At 47.0% G+C, this 23,777-nt stretch overlaps 1 protein-coding gene across 12 annotated transcripts in view; it reads left to right on the top strand.

Annotated features, from left to right (window-relative positions):
- Positions 1-23,777, top strand: part of LOC144093475 (bromodomain adjacent to zinc finger domain protein 2B-like) — an 88,449-nt gene that overhangs the window by 11,417 nt on the left and 53,255 nt on the right. For 9 of the 12 annotated variants that reach the window (XM_077626903.1, XM_077626902.1, XM_077626901.1 and 6 more), the window contains 11 exons: positions 767-913; positions 5,629-5,737; positions 6,658-6,895; positions 11,315-11,878; positions 12,478-12,564; positions 15,398-15,653; positions 16,139-16,300; positions 16,832-16,901; positions 17,248-17,359; positions 18,139-18,249; positions 19,598-19,916. In XM_077626903.1, coding sequence (XP_077483029.1) covers positions 767-913; positions 5,629-5,737; positions 6,658-6,895; positions 11,315-11,878; positions 12,478-12,564; positions 15,398-15,653; positions 16,139-16,300; positions 16,832-16,901; positions 17,248-17,359; positions 18,139-18,249; positions 19,598-19,916 — 2,175 coding nt within the window. The remainder of the gene's footprint in view (positions 1-766; positions 914-5,628; positions 5,738-6,657; positions 6,896-11,314; positions 11,879-12,477; positions 12,565-15,397; positions 15,654-16,138; positions 16,301-16,831; positions 16,902-17,247; positions 17,360-18,138; positions 18,250-19,597; positions 19,917-23,777) is intronic. The other 3 variants (XM_077626906.1, XM_077626905.1, XM_077626904.1) reach the window with 1 other exon arrangement.

Raw genomic sequence — 23,777 nt, 5'->3', positions numbered from 1 at the left:
ACAGTATATTTTTTCTGCTAAAGAAAGAATAAGGAAAAACACTGTGTTGTCATGGAAGTATGAGAATTTTGTAGTGATATGTGAGAATGATGTGCGTTTCTAGTTTTGTGCGTTTTGTTTGCTTCAGTGTGTGCGTGTCGGCCCAAACGTTCCTCGAAATGTTAGATGCCATCTTTGTAACTTCTGAAGGTGTAATTTTTGTTATTTTGATTTGTGGGATTTGTTACATGTGCATTTTTCCAAGCATCTGTTCATAGCCACTTTTTCCTATTATATAGTACCCTACTTCTTAACTTGTTTATTTCTGTGTTCAGCCGTTTATGTTTTGTGTTGTATATTTAAGTTTTCCTTGATGAATCCCCCCCTATGTAATGCCCGCATTGGGCCTTTAGGGTATTGAAATAAAATAAAATATTGTTAGCAGTAGTGTTAGCAACTGCAGCAGCAGCAATTTAAAGGGTAACAATAGCTTCTTCATGAAAGTATGCACCTGGGCTGGTTGATGGAACATAAACAGACAAAATAATGGGGCTGCTTACTAGGAACTAACGTTTTGTTATTCATAGGGAAGTAGAAAAGGTAGGAAGGAATAGAGTACTTTCTGCTCTCATATTCTGGGTGTGTTGGGGACACTTGGGGATGCGTGATGGTTCCTTTTGGTGGTGGCACCAGTGGGACCAACATTGCGTTGGTGGTGGGAATCCTGGTGGTGGTGGTGGTGGAGGTTACTGAGCTTGGTGTGGGTGGTGGTGTGGGCTATGTTCAGGGGCCTGGTGGTCCTCTGCTGACCAGGGGGGCATGACCCTGGCTAGCCTGCTGAGGCAGGGCACCACCCCTGGCCTGGCCAGCGGCTCTAAGCTGGACCATGCTCTCAGGCAGCAGCCGTCGCCCTCCCCATCGCAGTCGCGCAGACGTGAGTTTTATAAGAGCGGTCCGCCGCTCTCCTCCCCTTCTTCCTTTCCCTCCCTTTCCCTCCCTTTTTGTTGTTAGCCAGGGACGCTGCATGCACTTTCTGTTCCTGTGCTCAGGCATGCTTGCACCGAGGAGTGCACCCTTTGTCAAAAGTTTAGAGCCCAGGGTGTTTGCTTCTAAGCTGTGTAGTAGGCCTCCTGGAGCATTCGTGGAAGTTCCACCCCATTGCAAGGGGCAGGAGCAGAGATCCTCTTTTACATTTGGGAGATTTGGAACACCGGGGAGGCATAACGAGCCACATGGTGTGGCTCAGAAGCAAGCCCCCCTGGGCTCTAAACTTGGGCAAAGGCTGTACATGCTGCACATCCACCGTAATGCACCTATGCTACAGACACCAGTCTGCTGGCAGTGCCGGAGAAAAGATAGTAGAGTGCATCTTGAAACCGTGCAAAAAAGACAAGGGACGAGGAAGAAACCACCAGGACAAAGCGCGGAGGTTTCTTCCTCGTCCCTTGTCTTCTTTGCGTGGTTTCAAGATGCACTCTACTAATAGTCACCAACTAGCCCGTCTCTCTCTATTATACTTGAAAAGATAGTCATCTTCTACTTCTGTGTGGGCACTTTTCTCCTGTAGCCGAATTTGTGTATTCTTTGTTTCCTAGTTGTGTTAATTTTTTTGGTGGTGTTAGCACACCGCAGGGGTGACAGTTGCTCAGAACCTTAGACTTTGAACAAGTGTTCTGTAATGAGATGGTCGGGGTAGCTGGCGTGATTTTATTTATACCCAAGCAAGTGCAGAAAGTATTAAAGGCAAAGTTCACCTTTGATATGCTGCCTGTAGTTTATTTCTTAGTGTGCAGATAAAAATGGGGTAAGCTGAAAAGAGGGCGTCTTGTGCTTTGTATGCTTGTTCAGTTATTTTAAATGTTAAGCAGATTTTTTTCATGCAGTTGTAGGTGCTTGATTGATTGTTTGTTGTGGCATTAAGGTGGCCAGCATGCAATTTACAATTTTTCGAATTTTACCACTTTTTGGTAGTTTTCTTGTAAGATCTGCAGTGTGAAATTTAGACTAGACCATTGTTTACTGGATGTGGTTGCCTCAAATGTTACTTGATGCCTGGATCAGGCACTGACTTTCTTTGAGCATACTAGTACAACTTCGCTTTTTCTTACTGATGGTGTTTTGTGTTATGGACAGATAAAGATGTACTGGGGAAGTATTGTCTTCTGTATAACTATAACAAGTTCTTAATGGTAGCTTACGGTAAAAGGCACTAGCATTTTGCTTGGGGTTGCTACTTTTAGAATTGTTTGTGAAGTAAATGGGTACGAATATTGAAATTTTTGAATACGAATCGAAAAGATAAATAGGCAGTTGTTCTTATTTTTTTATTTTTCAAAATAATGTATGTTTTTTGCAACCGATATAAACAAAACTAGTCAAAATTGGCACGATACAAAAAAAAAAACATGATGTGCACAGATAAGCTTTATTGTCTGACAAAATGAAATCCGCAATGTGACGCAAGGCTGTCCATTAAATATAGCATGATGGGTAGTAAAACCTCAATAATTCGGGCTTCAAGGAACTGGAAGAAGGCCCCCGCACCCTCAAAGGAAAAAATTCAAAAATTGTCGAATATCATTTTCTCTAATTGAAATGAACCGAAAACAAACACTCAATTCGTATTCGAAGTTTTAAATATTTGCACACCCCTGTTGTGAAGTCTTCGTTGCCACCAATGGGCAAAAATGTTTTTCAATACAAAATAATTTTTGTTAATGAAACTAATTGCAGTGCAATCAAAATTTAAAGGGGAGGACCTAATACTGGTGGCCTTTGAGCATTTTGATATTCATGAGCTATACTTTTTAAAGTAGACAGTTGTGAAGTTGAGTTTAAGTGAAAACCCTTGAAGATAGGAAGGCACTATGATGTTTGTCCCTTTGGTTCCATGCCAGGGACATTATTAAACTTTGCAAGTGAAGCAGTTCATACAGTCTTCATGCTTGTGTGGCACAGATTTAAGGCTTTTTTTTTTTGGATGCTGTGGTATTTTTGTGGAAAAGGCACATTGCATAATTTTCTACTTAAAGGGATCATGACGCTATTTTTCAGACTCAAGCTGTTTATTGCATGTTGCTCGCTTTAAATCTCAAAATGACTGGACAAAATATGAGCTTATTTGGTGCAATGATTAATTTGTAATTGATTTTTTAAAAGTTCTTCTAAATCGTATGGCAGTCAGTCGACACTGGCACACTTGCGATTTGTGAAGACGTAAACTGATAGTCACATGCTTGCTCGCGACTGAACGAGGGGAGTGGTTTGTTTGTTGTTCAGACTAGGGGTGCAGAGGGGTGGTGAAGTGAGGAGGTTGGGGAGGTGATGCGGGCAGCCCACACCCCATGCCATGGTGTACAAAGGCAACAAGGGCCTTCCTTTTCAATCTGGTTTCTGCCCTGTCTCGGCGGTTTCACCACAATGTGCCACAGCCGTACTCGAGTAGGCGCACGCTTTGCTCCGCACTGACCATGTGTGCGGCAGTGTTGTAGCAGGCAACGGTGCTGTTGGGTTATGATGTCACTCAGGCTGCTTCAATATTGCCGTTGCTGTCAGGGGGAGGGGCTAAGAGCCGATAACTCCAAATATCAATTTCTAGCTCAGATGCATGCATAGAGTGCTGCTTCTTTTTTAAGTACACATAATAACGTGGTGGCTAGTAGCTGCAACATAAAAGCACCGTTTGTTGGTAGACCATGTCATGGCCCCTTTAAACATATGCCACATTTTGCATTTGCTTCAGTAACTACTGCGTGTAGCTGCGGTGTGCTGTAATTATCTGTATCATTTTTGGGGGGTTTGTTTTTATGATCTTGTTTTCTTCCTAAATTAGTAGTGAAATTATCGCTCAATATAGAAAGGTTGTTTGTGCTGGATCAAAGGAAACGTGCATGAGTTGATTTGATCATCATGGGCAAGTTATAAGAGAGGTTAGTGGATGTGATGAGAGCGACATTCTATGCCTGTTCAGGGTATCTGAGGGCTACATTTGCAGCTTCTTTAGGGGTCCTCGAAGCAGCTTTCTGTGTAAAAAAAACTAATGATGTTGGTCAGTTTAAAATGGGATATTCTTCAATGGTAATAGCTACCTTGCTGTGAATAGTTGAGTTAGTACTATCCGTTGTAGCATAGCATGTTACACATTGAATGTGAAAGATCCATGTGGCTTTTGCTAATCAAGAAGTATTCTTTTGAGAATAGCATCAAAAAGTGACATTACCAAATTTACAGCCATCCAGACAACTCACTCAGCATTGGAGAAGTTCGGGTCATTGTTCTTTGAATACTATGTCATTTCTGTGGTGTTCAAGTATTGGAGTGGTCGTGCATGGCTGTATTATGCATTGTTTTGCCACTTGGACATGATAGCATTGTTAGCACTGTGTTCCAGGAAGAGTTGAAGAAACAGTGCTCTTTGAAACGTACCATCCGATCTTCCAGTCCCTGTCTGTGTGATATCCTCTTACCTTGGAATCGCATGCTCTCACTAACACAGTGTCTCTGGCACTCTTCTCTTGCTCCCTTTGAGCAGTCGAGGAAGTGCTTGCTGGGCACGCCTATTCCAAACCTGGCGATGTGCACTTCGAGTGCAATGTGTCAGGTAGGACCAGCTGCTGGTCTGTGTTGGCTGTTTTCTTTATTAATTTTTTTGACAACCGCTCGTGTGTTTGGTGCACAAGGGTGGGTCATTGAGCATAATGGCAGAGGCAGTTTGCTTTGCTTTCTTGTGTTGCTGGTTTGTTTTCGCCATAGAAGCAGTTTTCATTTTGCTCCACTTCCTACTCTGTCGTGCCGGCTGAAAAAGTGGTTAAGAGCTTGTGTGTGACTGTTACAACTGTTACATGGCACCAATTTCATTCGGCATTTCCATCTTTTTGTGTGTGTGCATGCGTGCGTGTGCGTGTGTGTGTTGAAGTGATGTGCGTGGTGCTAGGAGTTCATATATGATCGGAAGATGAAGCACCTTCTGTTCTCATTTTCAATGACATGGGTTTTTGTTGTGCAAAAAAGTAGTGAAAAATGAAACCATGGGGGTCCTTTACATGTTGGGCTGCTTGCCCTGTATTTGATGTTTCAAACGTTGGAGGAAGTAGTTGCACTGTGTCCGGACTAGTTGGGCTTTAGCCATAAGAAAGAAAAAAAAAAAGAAAGCAAAGTAGCATGTTTATTATCCAAGTAAATGGCTTATGGCATACAAAGCAGGATTCTTGATTTCTTTGTTGTTATTGTTGAGTAATTGAAGCGAAAGAGAAAAACCTCAGTAATGATTAGCGGTGAGCCATGTGGAGATGGGTATGATGGGAACAAAGTGGTTAATATTTCATATTTGCTACGCTACCACTTTAACTCCAAGGAACAGCCGGGCATAGACCTTTTGCTTTATGTTAAGTGCTTACTGCGTATGATGCCTGTAGTTCGCGTCCTGTCCTGATGCTGATTTTTGTTGCTAGATAAAAGCAGTACAAATTGTTGCATTACAGAGCATGGCTTCCACAGAAATGGCAGGTGAAGGTTCTTTAAGGCAGAAAGGTGGTGGCAAAAATGAACTATGAAGCTGTATGTCTGGACGCAACCTAGGGCTTGAACTTGGACAGCAACTGGACCTTGGCTAGCCATTGTGCCATGCATGATGTGTTCTCTTTCTTTCAGGTATGAATGGGTCTCAAGCTCTTGGCAAGATGCTACCTCCATCAGCCCATAGCAGATCATCAAAACACTTGGACCTCCTTCAGGATAGCATCATTCTAAATTCAGTCAAGTAAGCTTCGGCATTATGTTTTTCTTTCTTGTCTGTTTTAGCGCTGTTAACTTCCGTTAACTGGAGTTTTGAGAAGAGAACAAAAATTTGTTGGGACTATGCAGACCAGGAGCATTGTTTACACAGTTGACAAGACCAGGGCATGAAATCAAATAAACGAGCAGCTTAAAGTAAGCGAGTTCAAACTGTTGAGAATTCACTGTAATGAAAGAGGTCTTTAAAGGGACTCTGAAATGATTTGGATGGGCATATTCTAGTGTGACAGATTGGTAGAGGTGGCCTTTGTGGGCATTTAAGTCAAATTTTAAAGCTGTGCGTGGACCCTATAATTCCGAAATAATTTGAAAAAAAAACCGCTGCTCGCAGTAGTTCGCAACTGATTAGGGCGACACCTCACCGTGTTGTATCCCCTATCCCGATGACGTCACTGGGCAGACTGGGCGAACCTTTTCTCGTCTGGTGACATAAGTGAAAGCTGTGGTGCCACAAGTGAAAGTGGTACTTAATTTTTTGTTAGTTGATAGTGATAGTGAATTTTAATGGCGCCAGAGCATCTGAGGCCAAAGAGTGCCATGGCACGAGGTATTTACGTTTGCACAAGGTGGGTTCAGAGACCCATTTCTCAAGCATTTCACCCTGGTTAAGCCGAGCACCAGGCTAGGGGAAGCTTGTATGCATTGTATCACCGGTGGGTACCCAGCGGCACTGGGGATCGAATCCCGCACCTACTGCATGCGAGACGAATGCTCAACCACTAGGCCACCGCTGCAGTTAGTTGAGTGTTCGTCAGTAGTATAAAACAAAGTGCATTAGCATTGTGTGCTTGTTGTGAGTGTGAAAACCTAATTAACTAAGCATGCTGATGAATGCATTACTGGATCAGTTGGAGACAGTTTATGTGCCGGAATGGGTGCCTGCAGGGAGAAGCTGCTGCTGGGCTCGGCCAAAGGTCCGCCTGGCTTGTCGCCACCATTCCTGGGGCCCAGTGGGGCGGACCTGCTTGCTGCATCCGGCAAGGCAGGAGGGGGTGCCGAGAGTTCACGACCAGGCATCACGCTGCCTTTGGGCAGCCTGGTGCGTGAGCGTAGCGGACAGCAGGGGCGCCGCAGCCGCAGGGGCCGCCGCGAGTCCGGCCTGACGTCGGCTGCCGCTGCCAAGGTGCGTGTGGGCTTTTGGAACTTGTGCCTATCTTTCAGGGCTGCTTGTCCCGTTTTGTTCAGTTTTGTTCCGTGACTGGCATTGGTCATGTTACTGATTTGGCTGTAAAGCTTGGAATTCAGGAATCTTGTGCTATTCTTTGCTGGCTACGACAGCTGTGGCTATAGTGAATTTGTGTCAGATTCGAAATGATCCTCTTGCTTGTGAAAGAAGTGTTGTCGCATGCCTTGAACTGTTTTGCATTAATGGTCCACTTGCTAGAGCTGAGGAATTTCATTTTGCTTGCCCGTCGCCTCTACTTAACCACAATCCTGCAACTCTGTTATCAGCCGTGCCGAAAGGCGTCTACTAAGGGAGAGGCATGGTCGGTGAAGTAAAAAACTTATCAGGTTCATGAACTGTCAGAACAGAAAAAGACATTGGTATAGGCTATTGGCTTGCAGACCTTGATGCCCCCTGGTAGTGACTGGTTGCAGATCTGGCGTGCAGTCTACCTGTGTCAGGCACAGATGGTATTGGTGAATTTGACTATTTGAATGGTTTGCAGTAATTATCATATTTCCATATTTACACAAATATAATGCATCTTTTTCTTAGGTCATTGGTTTCCTAATGCATTTCACTATATATTTGGAACTAAGGTACGAATATAACACTCTTTTTTTCCACTATATTTAAGATATCTGTGACGAGGTTCATCGGCAAACTTGCTGCCTGATAGGCGAAGCCAACATTCCAATAGCCTTGGGGCTGCGTTGCGCGTGCAGGCAAAGGAAAGAATGAGCATGGAAACAAGCTGGTGCGGACCGTTCATAATGAGGTAGCACTCAAGAGTTGAGTGGAGTAGGAAAAAGAAAAAAGGACAGACCGACATAGGACTGGGAAGCACGAAACACAAAGCAGCGGTGACATGGTGGTGATGGCGGCTGCTACATGTAGCTGCTGTGTGGAAGACTGCATGTATTAAAGTGTCGGAGGCTTTGCTGTGTTTGATGATGTTGCGCACATTTCTGAAGTGCTGCCTCAAAAATGATATTGATATATCTGTTTGCTTCGTATTTTTGTGAGGGCTTTATCTGAGCCCTTGGCTGTACTAGGCTCAAACAGGCTGGGAACGTGTTACCATGTTTGTTTATTTATTCCTTTTCACTTTTGTGAGGTCTCAAACTACCCCCTCATGCTCTATTCATGTTCATGTTATATACATGTGAATATGGTACAGTTGAAACCCGCAATAACGAAATCGCGGGGGAAAGCAAAAAATTTCGCTTCCGCGGGAATTTCGTTGATGCGAGAATGAGACAGAAAAGACAAGAAAATGAAAAAAAAAATTTATTGCCAAAAGTCGGTAAGCTTGCTTTGGCAAACCTTGCCCTGCAGCAATTTGAAAGCTCTGCCTTCGCACTGCAAAAAGTGGTCCATAGCATCGTCGTCGTCGTGCTCACCCAAAAACGAACGCAGGGTGTCTAAGGCGTCTAACACGTCCTGTGGGTTCGTTTTCTTTCCATGATTTGGCATCTGATCGTCGGTATCATCAGTTTCACGCACGGTACTTATGATAGCTTCATCGGTCATCTCCTCGTGTACGACAACGTCTTCATCCGTGCGAACGAATTCATCGACGCTGAGGCCACCTGAGACTTCGTTTGCCACGGCACAAAGTTCACCCCATGCGTTGGACAGCGATAGCGGCACTGCGTTGTCAGCACCGTCGTCGAGTGCGCCGTCAGCACCATCGTCTAGTGCGCCGTCAGCATCGTCGTCGAGTGCGCCGTCAGCATCGTCGTCGAGTGCGCCTTCAGGCAAATCTTTGACGCCGCTGGATCAGTGCACGATGCCTGCTTTGCGACAATCAAGCCGGCATGCTTGAAGCAGCTGCTAATCACGACAGGACGTGTCGCAACCCATGCGGCGGCCATCATCTCAAGCGCCATGAACATGTCCACTTCGGTGGGACGCTTGAGCTTGAGGTTCAGGAGCAGACGCTGGATCAGCCTCTCCTTGTAGGCGCACTTCACGCTACGAATGACGCTTTGATCCAGCGGCTGCAGCACGGAAGTGCAGTTTGGGAGGAAAAAAATTACCCGCACATTTGTAAGCTCCGCCTCAACGTGATGAGCGCTACAATTGTCAAGAAAAAGGCAGACCGACCTGCCGGCCTTCCGCATGTCGGCATCGAAGGCCTCGAGCCAGCCGCCAAATATAGCCCTGGTCATCCATGACTTGAGGTTTGTGGTGTATTGGACGGGCAGCTCACGATTTTCCTTGAAGCAGCGAGGCTTTTTGCTTCTGCCGATTACAAGCAGCGGCCGTTTGTCTGTGCCGTCCATGTTTGCGCACAGCGAAATTGTAACACGCCACTTGCTGTGCTTTCCCCCGTGGCACTTCTGTCCTTTGAAGTCCAGGGTCTTCGATGGGAGCATCTCGTAGAACAAAGCCGTCTCATCCGCGTTATAGATGTCCGACGGCTTGTACTGTTCCAATACTTCTTGGTTGGTCAGCAGCCACGACGACGTTGTCGCTGGGTCGACGGCTGCTGCCTCCCCAGAGATGACTTTAGCGACTATGTCGTGGCGGGCTTTGAAACGGCTCAACCAGCCAGGGCTGGCCTTGAAGTTATCGTGCCCGAGCATGCACGCGAAATCCAGCGCCTTTTGTTGAAGTATTCTGCCAGACAGGGGCACTTTATTTGCCCGCTGTTCGCAAAACCATGCAAACACTGCCTTGTCAACATCTGGGAACGCCGCAGCCGTCACCGTTTTATTGCTTCCACTTGCACCATTTCCGAGTGCGCTGAGAATGGAGGCCTTGTTCTTTAAAATTGTCGATAGTGAGCTGCATGCAATGCCAAATTCGTCGGCGATCTTCATTTTTTTCCTGCCCTTTTCAACCTGGGCAATAATTGCAGCCTTATCTTTTAAAGTCAAAAATTTCCGCTTCTTGGCTGGAGGCGGCATCTTAGCAGACGGTTAGGCTAAGCAGACGGTCCGATCGCCAAACAGTGGACGTGCGCTACACAGTCCACATCCAAAGCGCCGAGAGCTATGTTTATCGACTCGGAGAAATCGGCGGATGTTCTCACAATTCAAAGATAAACAACGCGAAGCGGGTTTGCGCGTACTATATATCCCACGAAGCACACACCACTGTCGACAACGTGCGGCGGTACACAAAGCTCAAAATGTCGTCAGGCCCTACAAGTCGCGCGTCGGCAGTCAGAGTGGATGTGGATTTGGCTAGCAAGCAATTACCGAGTCAGTCGGCATGTGACGCGGGCGCTCCGCTTTGCTAGGGTGGCTATCTCCGCGTTTGCTTATGACGTGATGGCACACATTATAAATAATATATCTGGTCACCTTCGCTTCGTCTGATTTTTTTTAGTATCTTCGTAATTTAAATACTTGATATACATATAATTGCATTTTTGGTCAAAATATACTGCGCAGTACATAATTTACCTGTAGTGATGGGCAAACCATCATCATCATCATCGCTGTCGCTTGTTGCGAGGTGCAACTGCTCCACTATGGTTCCTCCACTGTAGCTTTTTTTCAAGTAAACAATGGGGCTGCCATTGCAATGCGCTGTGGCGGTAGTTTACCGAATTTTAGGGCACAAGGAAAGCATTTCAATTTTTGGACAAAGTTAGCGTTAAGTAAGTACATAATATGCGGACTGCCGTTTCAGATAATTTCGTTAATGAGGGATTGCTGTTCAAAAAAGTTTCGCTGCCGCGAGATACGAAATGCATTGACTCCTATGGGCGTTCGCCGGGGATTCGAAAATATTTCGTTGCGGCGAGAATTTCGTTGCCTCGGGATTTCGTTATCGCGGGTTTCGACTGTAGTGTCATAAATAAAGATTGTCATAAATAAAGATTGGTAATGCAAAAAAAATGTGCAAGTCAAGTCGGATTTCAAGTAAATCGTTTCTAGTTGTTATGGTTTTACTCTGCTTGTCTTCAGTAACCTGCAAAAACCATTGAAGAAGACAGTGCTCCTACCTTTCGCTACTTTCATCATAAGCTTTTGCTTACGTTTACTATCAGCAATGAATGAAACTTGATCAAGAGAACTAAAGGGCCCACACAAAAGCACCAACATAATTATGCTTCTGCAGAGAAAATACAAGTGAGATTGATCAACACTTCTAAAGGACAGTCTTCACACCTTCTTAGTGAAATTATCATCCTCTGGTAGTGAGGCTCCCCTAGCTAAGAGCTTGTCATTTTGCTGTCCGTAGTGCAGTTGTCTTGTTCTCGTTATATTTGTTGCTGATGGTACCTCAGTAGTTTGCAGAGGTACAACCCCTGTCTGTTCATACTGAAGTTTAGACTGCAGAATCCGATTTGCTGACAAACTCGGTGGTTTCAAGTGCATGGAGGGTAAGTGGTTGCATCCCACAATACCTTTGTTGCAGCTGGCCGACTGCCTCATGCTACAGCAGCCATCGTCGTCACCGTCTCGGCCTCCCTCCGGTGGGGGGTCTGCGCACTTGGCCCCTCCAAGCTTGTTCCCAAGCCCTGCCCATTCCTCTCAGATCGGGGCCTCGTCCTCTGGCACCAGCACCGCTCGCCACTCCCCTGCTCCCCCTGCACACCTGGGGGCGGCGGGCGAGCAGTCTTCCAGCCAAGATGGTGGGGCTGGTGGCGGGGCCATGCCCCTGGACCTGTGTGTCAAGCGGAGCCCCATTGCCACGGCGTTTCTGTCTCCTGAGGTGACCCTGACTCCCGTGGGACCACCCGCGGTACCTGGCCCGCCACCACCTCCTGCTGCCCATCAGCGCCACATTCTGGAGACCCTTCCAGCCAGCCTGAGTGGTGGAAAGGGCGGCCCTCCCCTTGGCGCGCCCTTGGGGCCATCATCATCCTCATCGCGTCGACGGGGGCGTCGGCCTCGGAGTTCCCCACTACTCTCGGAGCCCCTGGGACCGCCTAGGGATTGCAGTCCCATGGGGCTTCTCCTTGGTGCCCTGGCTGCACAGGTGGGCATTTCATTTCTGACCCTTTTACATGACGTGTGCATTTAAGACATTGTCACAACTATTCATTCTCATATGGCTGCTGCCTTTAGCAGCATAGTGTATTGGCGCTGTTTAGCTCATTGCTGTTGCACCATTAACAATCTGCTGCCAATAACAAAAACAGGCAAGAGCATTGGGGGTGTGACTGCACAAGCAGCAAACCAGCACTCTCCATTTATTGTGCTATTAAGGCTGCAGATCCTGTGGTTTGTTTGGTAGAAATGTATCTTGATTTATTAGTTCCTTGCTATGGCCTTTAACTTGGTACCCTTGAACCCAGTGTGAATGTTTTGCACTGGATATGTAAAAGATATGTTATCAGGCCAGGAAAAATGTCATTGGCAAAATCTTGGAGCCAAACTTTCAGTACCAGATCGTTGTTTGTTATTATTTTTTGTGGACACTATTTGTGTGAAAACCATGTGCACGTTCAGCCATTGCAAGATGCTGACTGCATCGTACGAGTATTCATTACAGCTTTCAGTTTCAATTACAATAAAAACAAAAAGTGCACTGTGCCCGAAGCTTGTGCCGCATTCTTGGTAACGTCTTTGATGCAGAATGCCAAGCTGTCACCAAGGCAACAGGAGTCTTTACAAAGGTTCCAGCTACTAGCATCCCAGGGTTACAAGTCTAGGAACAACACAGTAAGTTTTGCTTTGCCTTTTGCTGTCATAAGTGTGCCCCTTGGGCTTCTTGGTGACATTCACCTGTGGATGTGGAAAAAGTAGAGAGGGAAAACTGCCCAAAACCATCAAGCTGGCTGGTCGGCCGTTTTGCAGGGTGAGCATATGCGCAGAGCATGCCAGTGGTCCCTCCTCTCTCATTTGTATCATCCGCAGTGATGGGTATAATTTCTGGAACATCTGAAATTTTTCACACTGTTCACAGTGCAATTGGGTTTCAGAATATAAGGTATTTGTATTACACCAAATTGCATATCAGCCTTGGTTTTTATCAAGATATTATTTCACATGACGTGTTTGCTCGCGTAATGAACCCACTTTTTTTTCCTAGAAAAGTTGACATCAATTTGGGGGGAAAGTTCATTATGCAGGAAGAAAAATGGCAGTGGCTTAGCTCGGCTATGCCAGGATATATCGTATTTACTCGGATCTAGGCCGACCCCGATTCTAAGTCGACCCCCTAAAGTCCGAAGCCAACAAAAAAAAAAAAATATTGCCTCAAATGTAGGCCGAACAAAAAAAAGTGAGGACAGCGTTCACAAAATGCAAACAGCATTTATTGAATCTGAACGTGCAGAGCTCATTCAACGTCGTCATCGCTGCTAGACTCATTGCTGTGTTCTTTGTCACTGTCACCTTCAAACAGTGCACTATCTTCGGTACCGTCAAGCGCATTAGATATGCTGCACTTATAAAAAACGCGCAAGATCAAAGTACCTGGGATGTCGTCCCACACTGCAGCTACCCAGCCCGCCAGCTGCGATAGCGATGCACGTTTGATGCTGCCCGTTGCCGTTAGCGTGTGGTCTTCGTCAGTCAACCAGTCCGTGTAATATTTCCGCAGACGATCCTTGAAAGGTTTGTTGATGCAGACATCAAGTGGCTGCAACTGGCCCGTAATGACGCCCAGTATGACAGCGAGGTCCGTGTTCGCTTGGGTGAGCGCAGCCTTCACGTTGTCGGTCAAGTACCCACGGTAAGAGTCAACGACAAGGAGCGAGTTCTTTGTCAAAAGGGCTCCTGGACGCCGTCGCCACACAATCTTAACCCACTCTTCCACCATCGCACCCGTCATCCACCCGTTCTCATTTGCCAGCACAATGACATTTCTTGGGAAAGTTTCTCGAGCAAGCAGTGTCTTCCTTTTAAATATCATATAAGGAGGGAGTTTATGTCCATCAGCTGTGCAGCACAGCGTTACAGTTGCGCGCTGCTTCTCGTAGCCCGCAGAGCGCACCTTCACCTCCTTGGCACCCTTTTCATTCATGGTGTACGCCACTGGCATATCAAAATACACAGCCACCTGGTCGGCGTTGCCGATTTGCCCATGGTTGTAGCCTGCCGCTTCTCTCTTTCGCAGCACGTAGCGCTGAAAAGCTATCAGCTTTTCTTTGAAATCGCTTGGCAGCTTCTGGGTGATTGAAGTGCGACGTCGGAGGCTGAAGCCGAAGCGCTTCATGATTTTCTGAAGCCAGCCCTGGCTGGCTTTGAAATCCTTTGGCGTTAGGCCTCGTTCCTTCGAAAGTTCCCTAGCTTTCGCTTGGAACATTTCTGTTGTCACTGGAAGGGCAGCTGTTCTCTGCGTCCGAACAAAGTCGGCCAAAACTGTCTCCTGTGGGCAGCTGTGGGTTCTGTCTGGTTACCATGGTATCGGCGCATGCGCACAACTGCTCATCCGTGTGACGTCACGCTTGGTTTTGACGGTGGAGCGGGCATGCGGCTGCGGCGACGGCGAAGCGCACGCCACACTTTGGTCTTCTTCGGTTGCCATGGTAATAGCGCATGTGCACAACTGGCCTCTCCCATGTACCGCGAAATGCTCGACTGGTAGCCCAGTGTAGCTCCCGCTACAAAAATGGTTCCAACCGATTCTTGTAAGAGTAAAAATTTCATGCTTGCCCATCTGTTTGTCCATCAATAAAAGCACATAGTCGACAAGTTCGTCCCTGCTTTACCTGCGTTCGTGTCGCCAGTTCAAAAGGTGTTTGCTGTGCCACTGCACGATCCAATAATTTTGTGATAATCAGCGGCGGCGGCCAGTCTTGGTGAAATAAATTGACCACGCTAATACTGGCCATGAAGGTCAGGAGCATGTTTGTTTATGCGAAGTTAAAGAAATACAAATTTTTACAACAAAAATTGGCGGTGGGTTTATAATGAGAGTGGGTTTGTTACGCAAGTAAATACGATAGTTTAGGCATGCATGCTTTGTCATGCTTTTTTTTTTGCAAAGTGATGGTCTTGGAAATGTGTCATTTCAAGCAAGGCTGGCACTAAAATTCGTTGAGGCACCTAGATGTCTCTTAACTGCGGGAAGGCGAAAACCGTTTGCGACTCATTGCACTGATTTGAATTTTCTGCGCTTGAATTCATTTCACGACAGAGGAGAAGAGCAGCTGGCGCGAGCGTGGCAGAGGAAGCAGTGACGTCACGCTGCGCATGCGCAGCGCGTCGCTAATCTTAAGGTCACGTGACCCCTGATCCCGTTATCTTAAGGTCACGTGACATCACAAGGTCACAAAGCAGCCTTAATAGGCTGCTTTTAGACGTAACTTCTATAACTTCTATGTTGATATTGATTAAAGATAAGCCTTCTTCCATCAATATGTGCTGCATTGCTGCACAGGCTTGGTTTTTGCTAAGTGACACTGCTTATGTGCATACAGCTAGTAGAGCCAGTCGAGAAGAGCGCACTTGAAGCCTTTTATCGATTGGGGGATAGTCTGGGCATCTTACACAATGTGCTGCACTCGCAAAGGAAGGCAAAGGCCACCATTTTGTTTTGCCTCCGCAGTTACCTCGGTCGGGGCCTGAAGTCCCTGGACGTGAGTCGTCGCCATCAGCCAGTTCAGGAGGGAGCCGGCCAGGGTCATCATTGTCCGTGCCACTGCCCCCACTCGGTGCGCCTTCTCCCATGGCTCGCCCCCCTAGCCGGGAAGCCCCACCACGCCAGGGGACCAAACGTAGTTCCCCTGAAGGTGAGGCTTCCCGAGAGCAGCATCGGCCACGCTCCAAGCGACAGGAGGTTGAGCACAATGCCTCTGTCAGTGGTGAGTGCTGCCTCTCTCCCTCACTGAGTGGTTTGCTAAGAGTTAATGCTGCACCTATAGTGGTCGAGGCTTCAGCTTGGAGAACCAGTGACCAGTCTGAAAGCTGGCCTGTTTCTGTAGATTACTGCAGAGGTTTCTGGTTCAGACCCCAGAGGCCAAGTTACACTGCCATTCACTTCAAAATGGTGATCAGAGAGTCCTTTTCTGTATAGACATCACGAGTTTGCTTCAAGTGATGAGAAATTTTTTTAAACGTTATTTTCTCGGCATTAAAAACATTGCTGCTGTACACACACCAACGCACCCAGAAATAGCCATAAAATCTCTTTTCCACTAATAGCAAAAATTGGATGCAGTAGTTCTCACAGTGTCTCTGTAATGTGATTGAGGTTGAATATGCATCAGAGGTAGTGCTTCTCTTTTACACAACCATTTTCTTGTCCTCACTCTGTGTTGCTCTGCTGTTGACGAATGCGCCTACCCAGCTGATTCCTCAAGTGACTCGGAGTCTGCTGTGGGTGACTCTCGGTCCATGAGTGGTACTTCTGACACAGAGGACACCGAGAAATCGGCTGCAGCCAGCACGTCTAGCAGCATTCCAACTTCGCTGTCCGAGAGGGTATCCAAACGTCACACAGACGAACACGGTAAGGCTGCTTGCTGTTTAAAAGGCACAACACAAATCGTGTGCCGTGCTCAGGCCCTGCCAGCTATTGAGTTTGCAGCAACGACCCTAATGAGTCTTGTTGCAAGTTTGGTTTTTATTTTTTTATTCCACATTGACAAGCTACTGAAAGATTCAAGTCATTTAATATCCTCCTTTTGTATCTCGTTGCAATAATGCATATGCTTGCATTTATCAGAGATTTTGAGCCAGGCTTCTTGTGCCATATTGTGTGGGTACATTGTATGCGTCGTTATGAAAAGTCCTGTACTCTGTGTGAAGAAAGGCACTAGGTTGCATGGCATAGCAATGCACATTGAAACAACTATTTTTCAAGCAGGTTTTTATAATGCGCCTATAAGTGAAGCAATTCTTTTACTGCTATAGATCTGTTGGAGTGCATTTTATACTCCGCTAGTATTGGTAGATGGCAGCAGGAGTTTTTTATTGCTGTATAGGTTGTCATTCCTGTTAGAGCTTAAATGGACACTTTGCCTTTTGTTATGCATTTCAGAAGGCTCGCCAAAACGGAGGCGGTGCTACGTGACTGATGAACGTGAAGTCAGAATCCCCTTGGAACGTGGGTAAGGCATAGAAATTTGCCATGTCTCATCTTGTTACTAAATGCGGAGATGTCCGATTACCAGCAACTGGGGTGGTTGATGAAAATTGAAAGGAGATGACTGTTACCTAGGTTTTCACCAAATAAATGTTAATTTCATGCAAATGGTTTTTGGTAGTTTTTGGGGACCGTTCGATACGCAGTTTGATAGTAAGCGAATTGTGCTTTTTTTTTTCAAACCCTTGAAGTCTGAATTAACGAGGTTTTATTGTATTTCAGCCATAGTAGCATTACTAAGCATTAATTGTGCTCCAAAGTGACAACAAATACAGTAGACTCATGATGTTTTGCGGTTTTCTTTGTTGCAGATGGCAGAGGCAGACCCGAGTAAGGTGTTTCAGCAAGTCTGGTGTCAAGGGGGAAGTTGTCTACATTGCTCCTTGTGGCAAGAAACTTAAGAACTACCCCGAAGTGCTCAGGGTAAGTGACCTAACATGACTTTTGTGGTCAGAATCGTTTGCTGCCATTTGCAGGTTTTCATCCTCTTCGCTGTCTGCCTCAAAGAATGGCTAAAGGAACAGAGAGCAGGCAAAAATGCTTTTCGGATTCTTTTGCTTGCATACGTTGGCGAATAGGAGAGGTGTGCAAATATTTAAATAGTTAGCGAACTGTATTTGCTGTTTGATTCGATTTGTAGTGCTTTTGCTGTGCAGCTTATTCTGAGGAATATTTGGAAACTTTATGCCATATCTGAATGGCGTTCGTTGGCTTGGCATACACATTCTCTGGCTTGTCATATGAATGGACTTGGACTTTAATTGTAGGGTCTGTGGCCAGCGTGTGGCAAAAGCGCAGTGCGTGCTACTGAGAAGCTTTGCGTGAAAGAAATGCGTCAGTGGCAATTGAGAGCTACCACTGCCCCATGCACATGTATTGGAAAATGTAGTGCAGCACTACATAGACAGCATATCCTCATGTCTTGCCAGGGACTGTTGATAACTTGTCTGTGAGCCCACTGGCAAGGAAAGCAAATTGGTGCCAGTATTTTCATGACTGTTCTGTGAAAAATCATATTCCATTTTAATTTAAACTATCTGTATTCATTTGAGCTATCCAGAAATGTTCAATTTTTTTAGCCATGCTCATATTTGCTTTGCAACCAAAATTTGATGTTAATTCACCTGTAGTGAGTAGCTTTTACTTTTTGTAATTGTTGGTGGTGCTTTGTTTTTTTACCCCTTTTTTGTTTTCTTGTGCAGTACTTACAGAAGAATAACATCACTGACATTGGAAGGGAGAACTTCAGCTTCAGCTCCAGGATAATTGTGGGAACCTTCATTGAGTCCATGAATGGTGGAGAAGGCACCGATGTAAGTTTGGGTGCTTGATGTGCAGTTGAGGTTGACACATTATATAACTGTTACCAAAATGTTTGCAAATTGTGCCCTATTTTGTGGGTGGGTGGTGATTAAGGGTCACCTATGCTGGGCCCTTGGGGTCAGGAGTGCACTGAAGATAACAGGAGGCTCTAATTTGTTCTAAATACAGCAAGAAGGACCTGCCACTGCGGTTGGTGTGACCGGGGTGTACCTCCACAAAGCACAAGGTCATGGGTCTGATCTGTGGCAATTGCGTTTTAAAGGAGACAAAATGCAAAAATGCTGATGGACGAGATTTTTGTCCACGTTAAGGAACCTGACAGGTCTACCTTCGGCACGTGGAAACATAGTGGCAAGGCATGTAGAAACAAGGTGGCGAGGCATGCTGAGGATACCTGGCTGACTTTCAGCGGCACCTCGGACTCATCAGCGTAGTCATTGCTGGGAGGAGAAACGCAGTGTGAATTAATTAGATATTTGGTGGCTGACAAAACTGTAGACAGACACCACAGGGTTGTGCGACTCGCATCTTTGTTTCTACAAAGTTTTCATGAACATTCACTGCCAAGGCATCTCTGCTGTCCTGTGTGCACTGCAGGGTGAGGCCTGGGGCAGACCTCTTCTTTTAATTCCGGCGCCCTGCTATCGAGCTTATACAGGTTCACAAGTAGACACTGGGTGCAGTGTTAGTGCTTCCGGTCGTTCTGTTCGCAGAGGCCTTTAAGGTCTTGTACAATTCCAATTATGCTTCGATAACTCAAACTCAAAAGGGAATGAAAATGTGTTTGCATTATGTGAAGTTTGAACCAGCTGGGCTTCCGTTAATGCACCTGATGTTGACTGGGACCATTGTAGCAACCGAAATAAGCCAAAAAGTTCAAATTAAGCAAGTTCAAATTCCACTTCTTTCAAATTTATGGGCACAGTCATGAGCCTAAACCTGTTACTTATGCAAATTCAGGTCTGGATGTTGTTTTACATTACATGTGGCAAGGGTGACTTCAGGTGCACTACACTAGTGTGACAAGTGAACTGCTGGTCATACCTGGATTTCAGCCAGGTGTTTTGGTCTGTAAGGTTTAACTTGAGGCTGCATGTTGGTTATGAGGAAGACTATTGCAGGGGGCTCTGGATTAGTTGCGACCACCTGGGTTTATATTATCATGTGGTCGCATTGCACAGCACACGACCATTTTTGCATTTTGTTTTCATCGAAATATGGCCACTATGGCCAAGGATCGATCCTGTGACCTTGGGCTGTAGCCACTCTCTGTGCGATTAGCACAATGGCTCTGTGTGTGCTGCTGTGTTGAAGCCATCCCATTGCCACTGTATGCAGGACTGCCGTGTACTGAGTGAAGAGGAGATGGCCCTGCGCCTGCGCCTGCTGTGCGGTGTGCCTGCAGTGCCATCTCTGATGCCACTGCCGCCTTCCTCAGCTGCTGCAGCAGCAGCAGCAGCGACCAGCGGTGCTTCGCCACTGCTGGGCTTGCCTGGTCTCGCGGGTGCTCATCCACTATCGACCCTGGCTGGTGCCACCTCTGCTGGCGGTTCTCGGAGGGGACGGCCGCGCAGCCGCCCTTCCCCGGACCCACAAGAGCGCGCCCTGCAGGAGGCTGCGGCCCTGCTCCATCACAGGCACTTTGAGCAGCAGCATGGTTGGTGGAGAGCACGGTGTTTTCTTTTGACATTTACGGTGATGAGAGAAAGCAGGCAGAAGAGTTCCTGAACTACCGTATTTACTCGAATCTAGGCCGGCCACGATTCTAAGCCGAGACCCGAAAGTTGAAGGCCACAGAAAAAAAAAAACTTACCTCGATTGTAGGCCGGCCGAAAAAACAACACTGTTTATACCTCATTATCACAATTATTTTTATGACACGACACGACTGTTCTTACGTCGCCGCGCACGTGAAAGTGCGTGGCGCGAAACGACTGCACCATGTGTCTGCGCATAGGCGACTTGGTGTAGAGAGAGGAACTCGAGTGAGACACAGCGGGAAGCATCGTGCCTGCATGCTCTGCCGAAGCGTGATTGATGGCCCCGAGAGGGACCGTTGAAAAAAAAAAAGCTGCCAAAGGAGCTTTGAGAGAAGAGGAGGAGGAGAGGCGGCATTGGGCGAGGAGACATATGCAACGCCAGCCCGGGATCAGCCCCCGCTCATTCGTCATCATCATCGCTGACTTCTTTATCGCTGGCCTCCTCGAACAGTGCACTATCTTCACTGCCATCAAGTGCATTAGAGATGCAGCACTTGCGGAATGAGCGTGCAACCAAGCTTTCTGGGATGTCATCCCAGGCTGCAGCTATCCAAGTGGCTACAACTCCCAGTGAGGCGCGCTTTATTCGGCCTGTTGGTGTAAGCTCGCGCCGCTCTTCACTAAGCCAGTCCACGTAGTACTTGCGCAGCCGATCCTTGAAAGGCTTATTGAGGCACACATCAAGAGGCTGCAGCTGGCCTGTCATGCCGCCGGGTATGATGGCGACGTCGGTACCGGCTTCGGAAAGCGCAGCTTTTACGCCGTCAGTGAGGTGTCCACGGTAAGAGTCCAGGATGAGGAGGGAACGTTTGACCAAGAGGGCCCCTGGACGCTGCTGCCAAACCATTCTGATCCACTGCTCAACCATATCGCTCGCCATCCATCCATTTTCGTTGGCGCGGACGATCACATTTCTTGCAAACACTTCCCGAGCTGGTAGAGTCTTCCTCTTAAAAATTATATACGCCGGCAGCTTGTGGCCATCCGCCGTGCAGGCCAGCATTACAGTCATGCGCTGCTTTTCGTATCCGGCCGAGCGCACTTTCACGTCCTTGGCACCTTTTTCGTTCACGGTGCACGCCACTGGCATGTCAAACCATACCGGCGTCTGGTCAGCGTTTCCCATTTGTCCTACGGCGTAGCCGTGCTCCATCCTCTTCCTTATTACGAATCGCTGAAATGAGATCAGCTTCTCTTCGAAGTCGCCCGGCAGCTTTTGACAAATGGACGTGCGACGTCGGAGGCTGAAGCCAAAGCGCTTCATGAACTTCTGCAACCAGCCCCGGCTGGCTTTGAACAGTTCCCGGGGGACGCCTCGCTCTCTCGCCAGCTCTCTTGCTTTGGCTTGCAGCACTTCCGTGGTCACTGGAAGTGCCGCTGACCTCTGCGTCTCCACAAACTCGGCCAGAGCTACCTCCACTTCTGGATGGCGGCCTTTCTTGGGGCCCATGAAAGCCGTTCTCGTTGCCGCGCAAGCAAAAATTTCGTTACGCTGCCCCCTCCAACGGCGAACATTCTTCTCATCCACGCCGAAGTCCCGCCCGGCTTGAAGATTTGACGACTGCTCTGCAGCGACTATAACTTTCCGCTTGAAGGCGGCACTATAATGGCACCGCCTGTTTGGTGCCATGGTGTTGGTGATAAAAACTACGCACGAAAACTTCACTGCTGCGAATGTGCTCACGCCACCGCACGAGAACAGAACAAGGCCAAAATGGCAGCCAGTGCTCATGTGTGCTTTGATCAGTATCGGCTACGGATAGCAACGGCTACGGATAGCAACGGCTACAGTGCTGTCTTTCGTTGGCGTTTTGTGGGGGCGCCACCTGCGTGCTACATTTATTCGTATTTTACGAATACGAAACCTCGAAACGAAATCCTCGAATCTAAGCCGACATAAGAGTTCTACATCTCGTTTTTTTGAAAAAACTATCGGCCTAGATTCGAATAAATACGGTAACTTGGCGCTCTTTCTAGCATGATTATCACTCCTTCGTGGTTAGTGTGGAAGTATGAATCCTGAAATAACTTGGTGCTCTTTCTAGCATGATTATCAGGCGTCAAGGAATGTGCCATTTCCTAGTTAAGGAATTCTTGTGAAATTTGTGTGTTTAAATGAATCAGTTCTTACAGTTGTGAGGCGTGTCCAGAAAGTAAATACACAAAGGCGAGTACTGCTATGAAATATTTTACTGCATTAGCAGTATACTGTACGCAGTGTAATCCACTTATAACGATACCATATATAACGATATATTGCTTATAACGATCAAAATGTTTAGATTTATCAATTCTCCCATTGCCCCTTTGTAAATGTAAACCATATATAACAATACAATCGTCGGCGAATTAACAGATGCAGCGTAGAATTCTTGTCGCCCGGAAGGTGTTTACAACAAAAACTTGCCCGAAAGTCTGAAAAAAAAATAAAATGCCTTGAGGAGGAGGATAAACTTTATTTTCGTTGACAAAAGTAGCAGATGGTGTGGGGTTATAGCCCCATCAAGTGGCCATGAGCTCGTGGCGTTCGACGACTTCTAGGGCTCTTGTCACAATCCGGATCTGTGTGTCCGAGTCGGAACTGAGCAATGCGGCTTCCCACTAGTCTGGATTCGAGAGCTGAGAACCTCGAGGAGGGGAGTCCTGAGGTCAAGGCCAGGGTATGTGGGATAGAGTGGCATGTTGGCCACATAGTTGACAGGAGGGAAAGTTGACCTCAGGGTATATGCGGGCATATATCGCGGGGCTGGGGAAGGTGTTCGTTTGGAGTTGCCTCCACGCAACCTCTTGGGGTTTGGTTAGAGATATGTGTGCGGGGGGATATAGAAGTCTACCTAAGCGGTAGTGCATGGTTATGTCATGAAATGTAACCATATGATCTCTCGCCGTCCGCAGGATGGGTGACAGCACATCCCAGTCGACGAATCCTCGAGCATGGCTGTGGGCCGCCTCGTTCCCTGGATGGGATGAAGCGAATGACGAGATCAGGCTGCAAACAGATAGGCGTGGCAAAATCATGTTGCATGCGCCCTTAGAAACCAAGCACTATCATTTTCGCAATCGATGGAGGGAGGAGGGAAGAGCCAGTTTCCGCTGTTTCCGACCGTTTGTGTGTTCAGGAATTGGGCACGCAGCACAGACCTTGGCAACGCGCCAAGATGCTATGCGCCGATAACATTGCGGGGTGTTTATGCAAGTGCGCAAGAAAGTTCAGTGTGAAACCCATCCTTTTTGTTTTGAGCTTGTCAGTCACCATCTTGAGCACCGATCCTTTGCACAACAACTTGTATCCCAGTCCTCTGGTTGCAACTTCATGAATCAGTCTTTGACACTTTGGGAACAAGCTCACACAATTTCTATATCATCACACGCCTACACGGCAGAATTTCATCTTTGATTTTGCGAAAATCATCAGTCACTTAGAACAAATAGTTTCTCCCTCCTTTTTTGTCATGAACATTCCTTCTGCCTTCTGGGAATTCATGGCACCATCTGCCATGTTCCGTTGATTCGTAACACCGGCATAAACAGCACAAATCTCTCTGAATATTCACTGGCGGTGTGCCTCTAGTGTGCAAAAAGTGTATCACGGATCGCATCTCGCAGTTGGCGGGAGTCTGGATCAGTATTTCCAGAGCATGCTACGCAGTGAGGCACTGACAGAGCACCGAAAACCGCAGTGGAATGGGAAGCTCAAGGTTCAAATTCTGTGGCAGTGCTGGCACCTCTCGTCTAGCTTTGTGACTTAGCGGCTGGCA

Source organism: Amblyomma americanum, chromosome 6 (assembly GCF_052857255.1).
Source record: "Amblyomma americanum isolate KBUSLIRL-KWMA chromosome 6, ASM5285725v1, whole genome shotgun sequence".
NCBI lineage: Eukaryota > Metazoa > Arthropoda > Arachnida > Ixodida > Ixodidae > Amblyomma > Amblyomma americanum.
The sequence above is the reverse complement of the archived record's forward strand: the minus strand, read 5'-3'. Positions and strand labels throughout refer to the sequence as shown.